At 42.2% G+C, this 16,815-nt stretch overlaps 1 protein-coding gene across 5 annotated transcripts in view; it reads right to left on the bottom strand.

The window, feature by feature from the left end:
* KYAT3 (kynurenine aminotransferase 3) overlaps positions 1-16,137 on the bottom strand; it is a 29,529-nt gene extending 13,392 nt beyond the window's left edge. Inside the window, exons 1-8 of one of the 5 annotated variants that reach the window (XM_066625832.1) lie at positions 16,091-16,133; positions 11,533-11,633; positions 7,344-7,402; positions 6,098-6,242; positions 4,226-4,375; positions 3,076-3,162; positions 1,562-1,687; positions 1,360-1,480 (exon numbers count right to left, since the gene is read on the bottom strand). In XM_066625832.1, the coding sequence (XP_066481929.1) occupies positions 1,360-1,480; positions 1,562-1,687; positions 3,076-3,162; positions 4,226-4,375; positions 6,098-6,242; positions 7,344-7,402; positions 11,533-11,631 (787 nt within the window). In that variant the 5' untranslated portion in view covers positions 11,632-11,633; positions 16,091-16,133. Of the gene's footprint in view, positions 1-1,359; positions 1,481-1,561; positions 1,688-3,075; positions 3,163-4,225; positions 4,376-6,097; positions 6,243-6,347; positions 6,497-7,343; positions 7,403-9,239; positions 9,275-11,532; positions 11,634-14,510; positions 14,528-16,090 lie in introns of those variants that run through there. The other 4 variants (XM_066625833.1, XM_066625836.1, XM_066625835.1 and 1 more) reach the window with 4 other exon arrangements.
* Between the last annotated feature and the right edge of the window lie 678 nt (positions 16,138-16,815).

Below are 16,815 nucleotides of genomic sequence, written 5' to 3'. Positions count from 1 at the left end.
TTTGTATGTCTCAATCATGTCCCCCCTCAGGCGCCTCTTTTCTAGGCTGAAGAGGCCCAAACACCGTAGCCTTTCCTCATAAGGAAGGTGCCCCAGCACCTACAAGGGAGCTACAAGAAGGGGCTACATTATAAAAATGGGACCTGTAAGAGGGGAGTGCATTATAAAAGTTGCATATACAAGAGGGGAGTGCATTATAAATTGGGACATACAAGGGGGAGTAATAACTATAAATCTCTTTATTGTATTGAAAAATACTCGTCATTAGATTTTGTATTTCATTGTACCTCTTTTACATTACTGTGGAAAAGACACAAAGATGACTATTTACTGTTGGTCAGGATTTTCTGCTAGGGAGGGCACCAGCCCAAGTCTTGCCTATAGCACCAAATTGGCTAGGGCAGGCCCTGGGAAAATAAATTAGTATTTAATTTAAATGTATTTTATTTTTGCTTTCGTTTTTTATATGTAATTCTAAATTTAAGATTATGGTGATCTTGTAACATTAAAATATGTTACATATTGTTTTCTCTGTAGCAGTTCATTCATTTCAAAAATGCAACACACTACAGTTTTTTTATACATAGCATAAAGGTAAAAAAAAAACAACTATATATGCAGTGTTATCTTCATTTTAGATGTCAAAAGGGTTTTGTGGCGCCCGAGGTTTTCTTTTCTCCAGAAAACAGGTCCAAATGGCTCTTTGAATGTTTAAGGTTGCCGACCCCTGCCCTAGGCCAACAGCAGAACTTCACAATATGTATACTGTGGGATTTGGCTCTGCAACTCCATGCAGATACCAAAATCCGTGGATGTGGATTGTGTAATAGTGTAATATTTGCAGACTCCAAGCTTTAAGATTCAAAGGCCGCCTGCCTGAGTGATGGTTGGCTGTTCCTATGTTGACAGCCACTGAAGCATCTCTGGGAGGCAGCTGCTGGGTGATGCGCTGCAAGAGGCAGAGAAGGAAGCACGGCAGGCTTCTCCTGCTCCACCTCAGCATGGACTTTATGGAGAAGCCACCAGCTGGTAAGGTGCTACTGGATGATGCGGTGCCACTGAATGTGGTGACTGAGGTGAGCCAGAGCCTGTAGTTGCACACAGTAAGCTTCGAAGAGCAGCACTGGCAGGTGAAAAGGAGGGAAGGAACAGATAAAAAAAAATTTTCCCCCAAATATTTTTGATCCACGGATGGTTGAATCTGTGGATGCAGAACTTGCAGATACAAAGGGCCCACTGTATTCAAAAAATCTTTAGGCTGAACAGTGATTTTAAAAGGGAGAATATTCTTTCTGTAATATCTATATTATCAGTGAAACGTACACTGGAAGTTTTCCTACCATTCATGATATTCAGTACCTATTTTAATGTGTTTATTTCCTGTATATACCAGCCATTCATAGACTTCATCACTGATGCACAGGATGTCATGTTTAATGCAGAGATCAGCAATTATTTGGAGTTCCTCTTTTGTGTAGACCTAGAACAGAAGAAGTATAGATCAGTGCAGTCAAGACCAACACTGTTATTACATTTAGCAGAAAGATTTATGGATTCTCACCTTTCCTAAGGGATTGTGAGGGGTATTCAATATAATAGCTTTTGTCTTGGAATTAAATTTACTTGCAAGTTCAGCAGGATCTAATACCCAGTCTGCACTAGATGCAGTGTTTCCAGTTGCAGGTTTCTAGGAGATAGAAAGTTATATTTCATTCAGTTGCAATACATTTTCCTTAAACATATTCCACTTTATGACTGGTGGGCTTGTCATGAGAACAATTCTTTTATACAGAACACATAGGTAAGCACACATACATCTCATCAAACTCTAATAATCAACAAGAAGGCCATTCATATTGCTTTCCGTGACATCCCCAGGACAAATCTGAACTGACAACCACGCTAACACTAGCTGCAACCAATAAAATCAAAGAAATGTTGAAGAATTAATAATAAATAAGCAGCCCAATCCTGAGCTGCCCAGGGCGCCCAGGTTCAGCGGCACCAAGAAGCGCTGCTGCCGGATCCTGTGCCTCCCGAGCTACCATGGGAGGTGCCTCAGGAGAAGGGGACTTTCGTCCCCTTCCCCCAAGTAAGGTAAGCAGCCCCGCAATGGGGCTACTCACTTTACAAGGTAAAGGCACTCAAGTAGGGTGCACAGCCCTACACAAGTGCCTTGGATCCTGCGGAGCAGAGCTCTGCAGACCTGCCTCCCATCCCTCCCCCAGGCATCCCTCCAGCCTGCCCTCTCCCTGCATCACACCTCCCCGTCACACCTCCCCGCCCTCTCTCCACCCCCGCTGGCCTCCCCCCTCCCCAGAAAGCCTCTTCCCCACCCACCATTCCGTGTTTTGAATTGAATAGACTTTAAAAGTTTCAGATGAAAGCACTCAAGGATCCTTGTGTCCGGAAAAGGAACTAGTTTTTTATATTTTTATATATTAGACTTGATGCTACAGTGGTATGTGACTGCATTTTGGGAAATGTTACAGATGTGTGCTTTAAACAGGCTACTATGCATATGCTTTGAACAATGATAGTCAATGAGGATCACGCCTGGGTAAGCGTTGATAGCATTGCAGCATTTGGGATGTTTGGGGAATTTTTTTTAAACAGATCAGTGACTTCTTGGGAGGGTTTATTATTTTAAATAATTTTTTATACTTAATGTAAATTTTTACTTGATTAATTAATGAACCAATTAATTTGATTTTATTTTGTTGTATGGAAGGTAGTAAAAATTTTCCTGCTTGATGTCACTTCCAGCCATGACATAACTTCCAGGTTAATGACATCATTCTGGTGGGTCCCAACAAATTGTCATTCTAAAAAGTGAGTCCCAGTGCTAAAAAAGTTGAGAACCATTGGTATAGAGCTTTACAGGTCATACTGAGCATTCCTTTTAGTTTCTGTTTATGGTTTATTGTTTGATTCTTATTTTATATACACAATGCAGGGGGGAGGGGAGGGGAGAGAAGCAAGAAACTTCCCTACTGAATTAATACACAGCATAGATTGCTCTTTATTCCTCTTCTTAAACAGTCTGAATGTTTAAAAGCTCCAAATCATACTCACACATCTCAACGGTATAAAGACAGGCTTTGCTCCCGCCATCCTCACCATGGGCTCATAACAGTCAAAAAAGGGCTCTATTATAATCACCTAAAATAAAAGGATCAATAATCTATAAACAGGTAAGCGATTAAAAGGGGACATGTATCTTTCTTTTGATACAAAACAAGCATACAACTGACACTGCTAATTCTATATATCTAGGGGAAAAAATTGTATTAAAAAGTTGCATTTTTAAAATAGGCCTATTACCCAATCCTATGCATGTCAACTCAGAAATAAGTTCCACAGAGTTCAGTGAGGTTTACTTACAGGAAGGGTTGTATAGAATTACAGTCTTAGGGCGCAATCCAAAGTGCGCCTTATGACGGCCCAAATCCCTTGGGCCAGCATAGGAGGGTAGCAAATGTGCCGTAAAGCACATTTGCGCCTCTGCGGCTGGGAGCTGCGTCGGCAGGCAGCAGCTTCCGCCGCTGCTCCTGCACCGCCGCTTGTGTCGGCACTCTTGTGCCGACACAAGCGGCAAAGGTAGGCGTGGGGGAGGGGACAGGGGACGGTGCTCCTCAATAGATCAGGGTCTCTCTACTCTGGGGTGATGCTAGCTTTTTAAACCCTAGGCTTGACCAGTGGTTGGTGGTAGGGATGGGACAGAGACAGCCCAGGAAGTAGAGGGCCCAGGGCTTCATAAGCACCTGGAACCAGTGATGAGAGCGGTCTGGACAAACTACCTGAAGGCTGCTCTGTGACTGCTCTCCTAGGACTGGGGCAAACCCAGGAAAGGAGGACAATGAAGCAACCCCCTCTCAACTGCTGAACTCTGAGGACTTGTTGGGGGATCCTGACTGTTTGGCTGGCAATACCCCCTTTTGTTACTACCCCTCTTTCATTATGGTCAAGGACTCGGACACCAAGGGGAGTGCACTCTCTCACAGAAACCCTGCTGGGGCGGAGGACGGAGAAACGTACATTCTGTTACAAAAACGAAGAAATCCCAGTTCTCTCTTCTCCAATGGACATCAGTCCAGGAAACAGATTTCAAGGTGCATTGGAGCACTTAACAGTAGCTGTTGGCTAAATTCCAAGGTTGTTTACATATATATATAAAATGGTTGTTTAATAATTGTTTTTATTTTTTGATGCATCACTAACTTACTTCATCGTCTACTTCAATGAGTCCTTGTATTGCACTAAACAGAGATCCATATCCTCCTACAGTCACCAGGATGTCAGTGTATGGGTCAATCTTTCTTCCACAAACCCGTTCATACACTTGGGCCAAGACCTTCACCAGCATTGGATGTCCCTACATACATTTGTTAAAAGAAAAAAAAATACATTTAGATCAGTAAGCTACTTAATAAGCAACACAGACCAAAATGAATAACTTAACATCATCAATCAGCCACAAGCACAGAGGTTGATGTACCAAGTTTTATGTGGCCAAAGAGTGAATGAGCAGGCCTGAGAACAAGATTTTAATATAGTATGAAGCTGCCATCAGATGTTATCTGGAAGCATCTGGAAGTCATCAATACTCAGCTGAACACATCAAATGTAAGGCACAGATCACAAAGGATATCTTCTGTAAAATTAACTGATCAGGAGCCACCATTTCTGAATAGTAGTCTTTGTGCAAGATCACAGGCTATGAATTGTGCCTACTGCTAGTCAATGAATCTATGACATTACCCCCTTTAACTACTGGATGTCAACAAATCTAAAAACAAAAAATGTTCATAAGCTTGCAGGTCATAATATATTCTAATAGCAAACAGAACTGCTGGCACTTATTTGTTACAGTAAGCTTTTACCACAGTACACAGCTGACTACTGCTCAAAAATAACCACATCCTTGCTATCCACTGATACTGAACATTTCAAATAGAAGAAATGAGAAAGGACAACTGTGCCTTTCGGTAAGCCAGTGATTATGCAGTTTTTCTGGGGTTATCAGAAGTATATCAGAAGTAAACATAGTTGATCAACACAGTTCTTTGATAGTTTTGTTAAACTATGATTAGGTGTACAAAACGGATTTACTGATTCAAAAAGGTCTTGTAAATGTGCATACAGATGTAAACAGTAATTAGAGAGTAAAGATACATCGTATTCAGTAGATATAAGTGCACCCCATGTTTCTCAGTGTGAAACATTTCCAAGCAACCCTTTTTTGGTATGCAACTTTTACCAAATGGTAATGCAACTACTGCACGGAAATAAGGTCTCACAACAAAAATCTAAACTTCTCCAGGGAGCATATCTTAAGATTTATAGACTAATCCTTATGAAAGACACAAACACACAAAGCTGTTAAGAACAAAGGAATAGTCAGAGTGGCTCATACTGCTCTTTGGTATCACAACCAGCCTCTTATTGAGCAACACCATAAGATGGTGTGGTCCATAAGATGGTGTTGCTTAAGCAACACCATAAGATTTAAAAGGGGAAGCAAAATCTGAACAAAAATAATTAGATAGCAACAAGTCATCCAACAGCTTCACTGTAGCATCAAGAATTTAATAGCTTAAGTAACAAGATCAATCTCATATTAATTAATTCTTGTAGCTAGATAAAAGCTCTCTTATGTTAGTCATACATATGTAGCACATTTTGTTTCACTGGCACCAGGAAGCAGGACATTGCACAGTGCCAGGTTTGAATGTGTTCATTCATTTGAATTATCAAGCTCCTCTGGTGACCCTGAGAAAATCATGGCCTAATCAATCTAATATATACCCTGACATCATTCTAAGGAAGAATGAGATAGGAATGATATAGTATCCTGAATGTTGAAAATAACAATAAAGAATTCCTAACCAATTATGCATGTAATTCATCTGGTCCTAAGAACAGACCCCTACAGACCGCATTGACACTGACATCAAGTTTTGAGTTTTCAGATTAGTGACTGTGCTTCTATTTGGCATAGGAATCCAACCTAGGAAGGGGTACTGAGCACCCTGAATAGCAGTCTGGCTATGCAAGTCATTTGAAGCAGAGTGTTTCCTGCATTACGTATACTCACAAAACCCCGCGTATACTGGTTCAACCTATCCACAGAGACTGCTTTTGTCAACTCTTCTTTTATGTAGTTAGGAGAAGGTATGTCTGGAAGGCCTTGTCCAAGGTTAACAACTGAGGGATCTGCAGCTACCTTTGTAAATTCTACCCTGAAAAAGAAATTATCAAAATGTTACTTCATGCAAAAAAAACAAGGAAGGAGAGTCCAGATCCAGAGCAAAAGAAGCATGGACATGTGGTCCATGAAAGCTCACCTAATGAGGAAACACCCTGTAGTGCAATTGCAAGAATCTGTGGAACCTGGGACATTCCCATTGTTATTCTGCAGTGGAAGCAGGTGGGAACATGGCTCAGAGCTGAGGCTATCACTCAACATCTGCATGAGAGGAACCTGGCAAGCTGACTGGCAGGAAAGGAAGAACAAGGAGATGTGTGAACCCAGAACTCCAAGGCAGATCAAGAACAGATCAAAAGCTTTCAGGAGCTCTAAGGACCTTCCCCAACACTATCAGGGCTAGTGGGGTGTATCCAACCTTCAAAGCCACAACTGAACAGAACACCAAGCAGACAAATCATTAAGTATTCTCTCATTCCCTCGCTCACTGAATCAGATACCCACAGTATTCTTTATTTTAAAAAAAAAGTTTTATGGATGTGCTTTACTGCTGCTCTGTGTTTTATAGGCTTTGCTTTCTTATTCTTTTATTATGGGGTGAGTGCTGCTGATTGTTCTTTTTATATTGGTTGTATTTATATTTTTACATGTTTTAAACTTTTAAATTTGTGTATTATGTGTCTATTTTCTATTGTTTTTAATTACTTATGATATTGCTTTCATATTTTGTAAGTCACTTAGGTGCCTGTTTGGGAGGGAAAGCAGGATATAAACTGAACAAATTCAATGAATAAATAAAATATTAGATACAATACTTAACAGAAAGACTTTCAGGCACAGACCCTCTCTTTAAGTTTCCCTTGGAAACTTAAGAGCAAAACTGCAAGTAGGTCTGCCAGATTTCAACTATTCACTGTAGCTGTACTTTTAACAACAGCAAGATGTGCATACATTAGCAAGGGTGATATTTATCTCCACTTTCACCTGCTGGTTGCTGCAGATCAAATTGAAATTAAAGGCACAGAAACAGACCAGCCCAGGTAGAATTGGTCTCCATTTTTTTGTCACCTGGCAATCTACAAAACATACAGATAAATGGTGAAACCATTCTTTATTCATTTTCATTATTACTTACCAGATATTGCTATCGAGCCCTTCAATTCTTTTTGCATTTTTGTGCCTGAAGGTCATGGTCTACATACAAAATTAACAAGCATAGAGGATGTGGGTTAGGACAACAAAGTACTGCATTACATTGTTAAACACTATGATAATACATATTTCTCCTTCCCTTTCCTTCTAAAGTAGGCCCCTTCCATTGAAGACAGGAAGATGCATATCAAAAGAAACCACAACCTTTTAACACTTCCTGGAAAACAAAAAGGACAGAAAAATAGCATTTCTAATTTTGTTGCTTTTTAAAGCCAGCTGGGAAGTCAAACTAAATGACAGAGAGGAAATGCAAAGACAAGTATAGTTGGTTGCAAGTTGCCTTCATTCCTGCGCTTGTACTTTCCATCATACAAAAAAAAAATTGTGGTATGCTTATTTTTCCACTTTCCCAGTGGGAAAAGAAAATCAAAATGTTTCCCCTACTTAGTTTTCCTAAAATACGGATATTCTTTATTCATCTATTTGAAAAGGTTTCCCTAACAATCTGCAACTTAAGCACCAGCAAAACATATGAAAAGAAAAACGGTGTAGTATTCAAGTTCAAAACAATTCATTCCATCAAAGCTGTAAACAGCGGGGGTGGAGACAGTCCGTGTTCTGCACACACCAAGTGACTCAGCTCCAGTCTAGATAAAAGAAACCCTATCTATGACCCTCATTGTAACCCTCTTGTTGTATATGCGGAACACTTTTTTCTCAACCATTGGCCACAGCCCAATTCCAAATCTTAAACTGCTTCATACCAGTCTCCAAAACAAAGAAAAGAGCAAATATTGAAGGTTTGATCTGGCAAGGCACACTACACTCTTCACCCCCCTCTATGTGTACTCAGAAGTACGTAAGTCCCATTGTGTTCAATAGGGTTTACTCCCAGGGACGTTTTATAGGACTACAGCCCAATTTGTGTAGTGAGAGAGCGCAAAAAAGAGTGAAGCAGGAAAGGAAGATACAGTATTGAAATATTTTTGTCTGCTTAATCTGAGTGTGGGCATGAATGCTCAGTAAGACACAGTTAGACCAGCAGATAGATCACAAGGAATGGAAAATGTACTGAGACCTACGGAAAGTGAAAATAAGTCGCAACGCATGTTCACTCACAAGTAGGCAAAAGCGCCTTGGTTCAATTTGAAGGGCAGACTGAGAGGAATGCAACGCCACCAGAATGGTCCCAATCCAATGAACATAGGCCCCAAAAAACCGTCAAGAAGTCCCCCCTCCAACATGGGAAATGTACTGAGCCATGTGGAACGTGAAACTGATGCACACATATTCTTCTACTCACGAGTGGGCGACCGTGCCTCAACTCTTATGTGAAGGTGAAGGTGTGCTAGGTGAAGAGGAATGCAAGGAGACCACAATGGCCCTGATCTGATGAACATGGAGCTCAACAAATGCTCCAGAAGGCAGTCCCCCCCCCCCCCAGCATAGTAAAAAGCATAAAAACAGAGGCTTGAGCAACTGGGTAAAGTAAAACTTTTCCTTTAGTCTCATAAAGCTAGGTTCCGATAGGGTATCATTTTTAAAAGTGAGTCCTGGCACTAAAAGGTTTGGGAAGCACTGAGTTAGAATGTGAAAAGAGCCAAGTAGCTGAGATGCCTAACTCACAACATATAGACTCCATTATTATCATTATTTGATCCTCAGCATTTCAAGTAAGTAGCATGATCAGTACTCCTGTTGATTTTAGAACTCTAGACTTCTGCCTGCAAAAAGCCTAATCTTTTTAGCATTGTGTGCTCTGCTGAGCAGCTTATCCTGTTCAAACGTTTCTCACATTTAATTCAATTTGCAAAAAAGTTATCAATCAGTGTGTTAAGCACAGAACCAAGTATCTAGCTTTTTCTATAGGACTACTCACATAAAAGTGTTCCTAGATGAATCACATGTATCTGGCTGAAAATAAACAACAAAAACATGCTAACTAGAGCTGGTAAATTCAAACGATGTATTCCACAACCCAGAGGAAAGTGCAGATAAAGTAAAGTAAGGGAAAACCAGGACTCATTAACTAGAATGAGAACAGTACATTTGTGAACCAGTAAATGCAGAGATTAGTATGGGATTATATGCAAGAGTAACTGGGGTGTAGGCAACCTTCAGTCTCGAAAGACTATGGTATCGTGTCGCATTAAAACGTATGTGCAGACCCTTCCGTAGAACATTGATGGAATGTGTAAAGGCTGGTTTCAGTGAAGATTATGGCAAAATTCTTGCTTATCAAGACAGGATTCCAATTTAAATGCTGCAAAAATCAAGCAACCAAGAGTCCAGTGGCACTTTCAAGATTCTTTATCTTAAATTTATCATGGCATGTTTGTGAACTAGAATTCACTGTTTCTAATGCATGCAATAACTCATCCAAGTAGTGAATTTCACCAGCACCATCTTGAATAAAGGAATGTTGGGTTATGCTAATAGTGGCATATGAGAGTAAAAGGGGTCCTCTTTATAAATCGGGTTAAGGAGCCAGAAATCTTGAACACACCTCAAATTATGTGTGAAGGAGAAATTTCTCCAATAACAAACAATATTAAAATGGTTCAGGGATACTACATGTACATTCATGACCTACATTAGACATGAAGAGGGGAATTTACTCCCATAAGAAACAACAGAACAAGGTAGGAATAGAGAAAATGGCACGTGGTCCTGAACACTAAATCAGTATGCCCTCCATATCCAATATGTGTTGAAAATTTCCTATCATGGGAGAGTGGGTGAGATACCCCACACCCATCCACTGCTTCCCCCAACCTACTGTTTCCATGAAGTCCAGTTCTGCTTCATCCTCTTCTCGTGTTATAGCTTGCAAGAGGAGGATAGAGAGGGATTACCTCTCTCCCATGGTATCCAGGGCTGCTGCTACTACCATTACCACCTCCATTCCCTCTATAAGCATTAGAGGAAGTTGTGGCAGCACTGCATACCAAAAGAGAGAGGTAAGTGAAAGAGAAGGGGGTTTACCTCTTTCCCTTGGCATCTAGGGTTACTGCCACTGCTTCCTTTAATGCAGTGGTTCCCAACCTTTAAGTGGCACACCACCAGGTTTTTGACAATTGACAAGGCACACCATGTTGCCAGTGGAGAGCTCACATCCCCTCTTGGCCCTACTAATAAATGACCTTCCCCCAAATTCCTGTGGCACACCTGTGGACCACTTGCGGCACACCAGTGTGTCATGGCACAGTGGTTGAAAATGGCTGCATTAGAAGAAGAGGTGGTCAGAGGAGGCTCTCTTGCATATACTGCCCCCAACAGAAGTGAGGGGGCAGCAGTGAGTAGGGTCGTCTTGACAAAGCCACAGCAGTTAGGAACTCTCTCCCCTGCAAGTTACAAACTGGCCCTCCCCTGAAGCATTGTAACAGTGGCTAGAAAGCATTGCGGCAGGAGGATGGCATCTGAATAGTGACAGGTGTTGGTGGGGATTTTTGTATTGTGTTGGTTTTTAATGTGTTACATTAAATGTGCTACATCTACTTTTATTGCCACCTTTGATGGCAGTCTTATTCTTTCATTACTAGTTATTGCTCCTTTTATTTTTTCTGTGTGGCTGTATTATTTTTCTCTTTCTTTTTTCTATATTTTTATGAATTGCTGTGGTTTTAAAACATTTTGGGTTACTTTTTGTTTTTTGCAGCATTGTTTAAATATATGTATAATATGAGAGAGAGATGGTTTTGTGTTATGGTTTTCATGTTGTATATCCTTTGTTTTCTGTAGCTGCCTTGGGCAACCATAGTTGTGGAGGGGGGGAGCCAAGATAGAACTATAATAACTACATCTAATGGTTACATCTAATGGTTACATCTAGTTCCTCAAGAGGTTGAGGATTTAAATGCAGGAGACATTTAATGGGGAGAATTATAATGGGGATCTCTTCCAACATTATTTTAACTTTTGAACAATGTCAACAAAGTTCTCCTGATGCTGCTGCAGATCAGCGTTCAAATGGCTGCAACAAAATTAGGAGCAAGCAGAAGAATATACTGAGTTGTACAAACTTTCTTAGTGAAGGAAGTGAATTAAATTCAAAATTACAACCAATGCTGGACAGCAAAATGAATGCCTTGAACAAAATCCGACATCAAAATTCAGGATCCCTGAAAGATGCATGCAGAATCGCATAAGGTATGAAGAGATGGCATACATACAGTAGAGGCTGAAAACCTGAAGTATCTCAAAGGGTAAATAATCTTCAGTAGTGATGTTCTAATACCAAGGCAGCAGAAGCATTGCTGAACAAAAAACATGCCTGAAAACAACAAGGTTTTAAGGATGTGAAACAACTACACACAGACAAGCTTTCTCCAAATTAGCCAAGTACCAGACTAAATTGTGTAGCTGTCATCTGAAATTAGATAACCAAAGTTACCTATACTCAGAATGAGTACTATACAAACATACTTCTCTGGTTTTTATCTCTCAGTGATTACCAGATAGCAGGCAGTAAAAATAAATGAGCCATCTCAAACTAAAACGAAGACAAGAAAGCCAGGAATAAAGTTTGATAGAGGCAAGCTTACTAAGCACATCAGTCAGAAGAAGTCACAGCCCAATCTGGGCAGGAGGTCTGGTCTAGAGGGTAGAGCCTCCATTTGCCTGAAGATTAACATCCACAAGGTCGCCAGTTCGAGACCACCGGCACCGTGCGACCTTGAAGCAGCCGGCAAGCTGCAGCTGAGCTGTTCCATCTGCTCGGAGCGTGGGAGGATGGAGGCCAGAATGTTAAAACCAGATCGGAGTGTAACATCTTGAATGTGGTGGTTCTTGAAAGAGAGAACCTTCTTTCAATTTGTAAAAATCCCTGCGTGGATTTAATAAGCCTGCCTGTGTAAACCGCCTTGAATAAAGTCTTGAATAAAGACCAAGAAAGGCGGTATATAAATACTGTATATTATTATATTATTATATTAATCCTATGGCAAAGCACTTTCCAGAATGCGCTAAGTAGCACACTGCCAGTATGCTGGCAGGAAGGCCAGAGCCTTCTGGTGCACATCATAGACTCTCCCACCACCTAGCAGAAGAAGTAAGCCAGCAAAAAAGGCAGGAGGGGTGGGGGAGGGCAGAATGAGATGGGGAGAGGCATAACAGGGGCAGGGAGGCAACAAGAGGGGTTGGATCCAGTGGCAACAGTACATGTTAGATCTGTCCGTCTTTCCTGCAGCCTTCTCATCCCCTTTCTCTTCTCGGACTTGTGCAAAACTGCTGGCGCAGATGTGACAAGACTCATTGTGGGTGGGAGTCTTATGCGGTGATAAGAGGATTTTAATGCCCCTTTCAATTGAAGCTTCCTGACACCACCACCCACCCACTCCCGGTTTTGGCACAGCTGCATCAATGGGGAGGAAGGATAGGGTTGAGCGCCAGCGCTGAGCTCCAGTACTGGCACTGGGTATCACAAATGTGTCGTGTCTACAACACCTGGGAAGAGGAAGAACCGCCGGTGCTGGTCCAGCACAGACAAGCACTGCCCAGAGCAAGTTAAGAGCTCTCAGTGGCAGTAATAATCTTGAGGAAGGGTGGGGTGGGGGAGTTACCAGGGGGGGGAGACCAGCAGACCCTGCTCCACTATATCCTATCCAATACTCCGTGTCAGGCTGCAAAGCCTGACACAGAGGTTCTCAAGACTGCACCAGCAAAACAGTGGGCACAGACTTGAGAAGCCCCATTGCAGGGGACAGAGGAAAGGACAAAAGTCCCATTCTTCCCTCTGGCGGTGCCACCAGATACAACTGAAGCCATTTTGACACCGCTGCACGAGGCGGCAGCATCAAGGATAGGATTGGGCTGTACGACCTGACCAAGAAGTGAGTGAGGCTATTTAACTACAAAAGAGCATTAACATCAAATTTACCATCTAACCATTCCATCAGGATGTTTATGGCTCTAATTTAATGAGTTAAAAAGAAGCAGTACCTGCCCTTTCAAATCTATCTTCAACGTCTTACAATGCAATCCTAGGCATGTCTACTAAGAAGTAAGTCCCAGTGTGTTCAATGGGGCTTATTCCTAGGAAGGTGTGTATAAGACTGCATCCTTAAGAGCTAGAAACCTGCTTTTAAGGAAAAAAAATGAAATCAGATATTTTCAGAATGCTGAATTTCTGTGCTTGCAAAAGTAATTACAAAATTTAATTGCATAAAATAAATAGTCCTGCTTAAGGTGCAAGAAAATTCTAAGTAATATGGATAGAAATAGAAACGATATTTCATATTAATCTGGAAATACAAAGAATTTTGATTGCAAAGGGCAAGACATAACAGAAAACAAAATTTTATTACAGTTTGCGCTTATTTAGATAATTTACTTTATAATTTTGTTCAGAAACAGATACCTGATTTTTGTTTATGGCACATTTAGGCTGTGGAATACTGCTTTTACTCCTAGACTAGCTTTAGATTTCAATCTCCTTCTTTCTGTCTTTGGTACATGAGTATTAAACATAGTTACACAACACTGTTTTCAATCTGGACCAAAATGAAGTACATCGGACTTGGCACTTTGAGCATTAATCACAAACAGAGTAGAAAGCAAGCTTCATAAATCAATTAATGATTTGTACAACAGAAAAATTCTTATTTCCTTTCCCAGAAAGACCGGAAAAGGGTAACTGATTTAAACATTACAACCTCTAAGCAGGGGTCACCAAAAAGTACACCCCACAGAAAAGCTTCATACAGTAATATTCCATGCCATAATGTTTAAGAACCTTTCAGGCCTGTATATTGGCTGAAAAGCACTTGGCCCAGTGTACAATCTAACCTACCTCACTGAGAAGATAATAAAGTGGAGGGGAACATGTATGCTGCCCTGAGCTCCTGTGAGGAAGGGTGGGATAAAATGTATAAGACAAAAAAACCCCAAAGAAACGAAGGCTGCAGTCCTAAACTGCACGCCAGCAATTTTCAACATTGGTATGCTGTGAATGGTCCACAGGTATGCTGCAGAGTTTGGGGGAGAGTCATTTATTATTAGAGCCACTGGGGGATGTGAGTCCTTCCACCAACTGCATAATGTGCCTTGTCAATTGCGGAAAAAAAACTGAAGGTGTGCCTTGACAATTTTAGCACCTTTTCAGTGTGTCATGAGACGAAAAAGGTTAAAAACTGCTGCTGTACGCACTTACCTGGGCGTAAATCCCACTGAACTGAGTAGGGCTTACTTCTGAGTAGACACACATGGGATTGCACTGTAAATGACATGCTACACAGAATCTCTTTTTCAACAGTTCCCTGGTGGAGAGTGTAATATTTAAAAATGATCTGATCTGTGTTACCCAGGATCCTATAGAATTCTACTACAGTACTATACTTTATTTTGGGATGATATATAAGTTCTGTAATATGGATAAAGATAACATTCATATACTTTTTTGTAATTTTGCTTATTGAAAACTGAGGAATACACACAATGACAAACCAACTCAAGATAAAAGCAGCAAGCACATTTGGAATCCACCATCTTCAGATTCTTTTCCCCTCAGAATTGACCACTTCTTTTCTCAAACCCAGTTGGAATTTTTGCTCATTATTACCTCATATGGATTAATGCATATTCCTTGTGAATACAATTTCTAAAAGATTAACAAAACAGCAGATAGCTGTAGAATTATGGTGATAAGCAGCAGGTATATTCCTACACAGGAGGTGCCTCAGGGTTTAAGAATACAGTACCTGGAAGTTACACCCTATGAGCTGGCAGCTGAGTGGATGGGATTGTACTTTTGCAGCAATGTGGCATGAACTCCACACATGCTCAGAGGCACGTTTTAAAGCTGAACTCTGCTATGCAAGCATGTTCTGAGGAATTATTCCCTGACGCAAAGATCTCTGTTCCCCCCCCCCCAGCTCTGTGACAAAGAAATGTGGAAATGACAAAGAAAATGCTCTGCATGTGGAAATGCTCCAGTTCAAAGCAGAGCTGGGAAAGATCCCTGCTTCTGCCCAAGTCCTTGGAAAGTCACTGCCAGTCTGAATAGACAGCAAAAGGCTATAGTTTAGAGGCTGGTATTTCTCAATGTTTATACTTCACCAAACCACTTCAAATGGTCCACCTATTTGAAATACCACTAGAAGTAACTGGTGATGACATCATGAGAGGCCAGATGTGATGCAACAAACATCAGTAAGAGACTCAGGGTGGATAGGAGGGCTTCGATGAGCATGGAAAAGTATGCTTTGGAGCTCTGCTGGCCAGGCCAAGCCTCCTACCACTGTTTGCTGTGTCACATCCCTGGTCTTGCTGCTGGGAGGCAGGTGTCCAGGGGTCCCACAAGTACCACCAGACACCCCCTCAAGCACCACTGGTGGTACCTGTACTGCTGATTCAGAAACACTGGTGTAGGCCATCTGGGGCTCAGAATAAGGCTGTACAATCCTGTGCATACTTTCCAGGGAGTAGGCCCCACTGAACACAATGGGACTTACTCCCAAGTAGGACTGAGCTGTAAAGCGACCAGCTTCACGGGCTCAAATCGTGCTTCACACCCCTCTCTTCTGGGAAAAGCTCTGCCTAAGCGTGGGAGAGTTGGGGCTTTCTCCTCCCCGCGAGGCTATGGGGCTTCGCCCCTTCTCAGGGCTGGGCCTTCCCGAGGCCGTTTCCTCCTTCCAGTGCGGGGAGAGCGAGGGGTAGTGGGCCAGGCTCCCGCCAGGGTCGCCAAAAGACGGCCAAACGGGAGCAGCTCAAGTCGCGAAAGCAGCAACTCACCAGCCTGGCTTTTCCCCCTGCTCTCTCCGGGTATGACTCGTCCTTTGCATCCGAGAGGCGGAGCAGAGGAGGAGGAGCCAGGCAGGCGGAGGTGGGAGCCTCCTGCAGCCAGCCACTCTCGCTGCGCCACGAGAGGAGAAGCAGACGCGACACAGGAGCCCAGGCTCCTCCACTGCAAGCCCTACTGAACACACGCCACGGTAGTCCGAATCCCCTTCATGTGCTGATCAAGTGTGAGCACTGCTGGGTTTTTTAGGAACCAATGGTGGGAACTCCACACATGCTCAGAGACATGTGGCAAGTCCCCACCCTTTTCCTAAAATAAAAAGTACAAAACTAGCGTGCCAGACAGGAGGATTAAGAGTCGCCTCCTCTGCGGCAGGCTACATTTCTATGTCCTGGGAGTTTTATCTGTGAGGTTGGATGCACAGCCCAGAGAAAGCTTCACCACTTGCTGAAATGTTTTCAGCACATTGACTTTATCACCTAGTCCAGGTGCGGCTAACCAGTGGCATGTGGACACTTTCAAAGTGGCACTTACAAAAGTCACTTTTCACAGCTGCGTTGACTGACGCAGGGCTCCATGGCATTGCGCTACTCCCAGCTCGAAGCGCAGAAAGGGAGTGACAAGGGTCCAGGCAGGGCAAAGATAGCAGAGTGGAGGGTTGGCAGATCACATGGGCCAGTGAAACCAACTGGGCAGATCTGGAGAGGGCCAAAATAAG

This window comes from Tiliqua scincoides, chromosome 4 (genome assembly GCF_035046505.1).
Source record: "Tiliqua scincoides isolate rTilSci1 chromosome 4, rTilSci1.hap2, whole genome shotgun sequence".
NCBI lineage: Eukaryota > Metazoa > Chordata > Lepidosauria > Squamata > Scincidae > Tiliqua > Tiliqua scincoides.
This window is presented reverse-complemented; position numbering and strand designations above follow the sequence as displayed.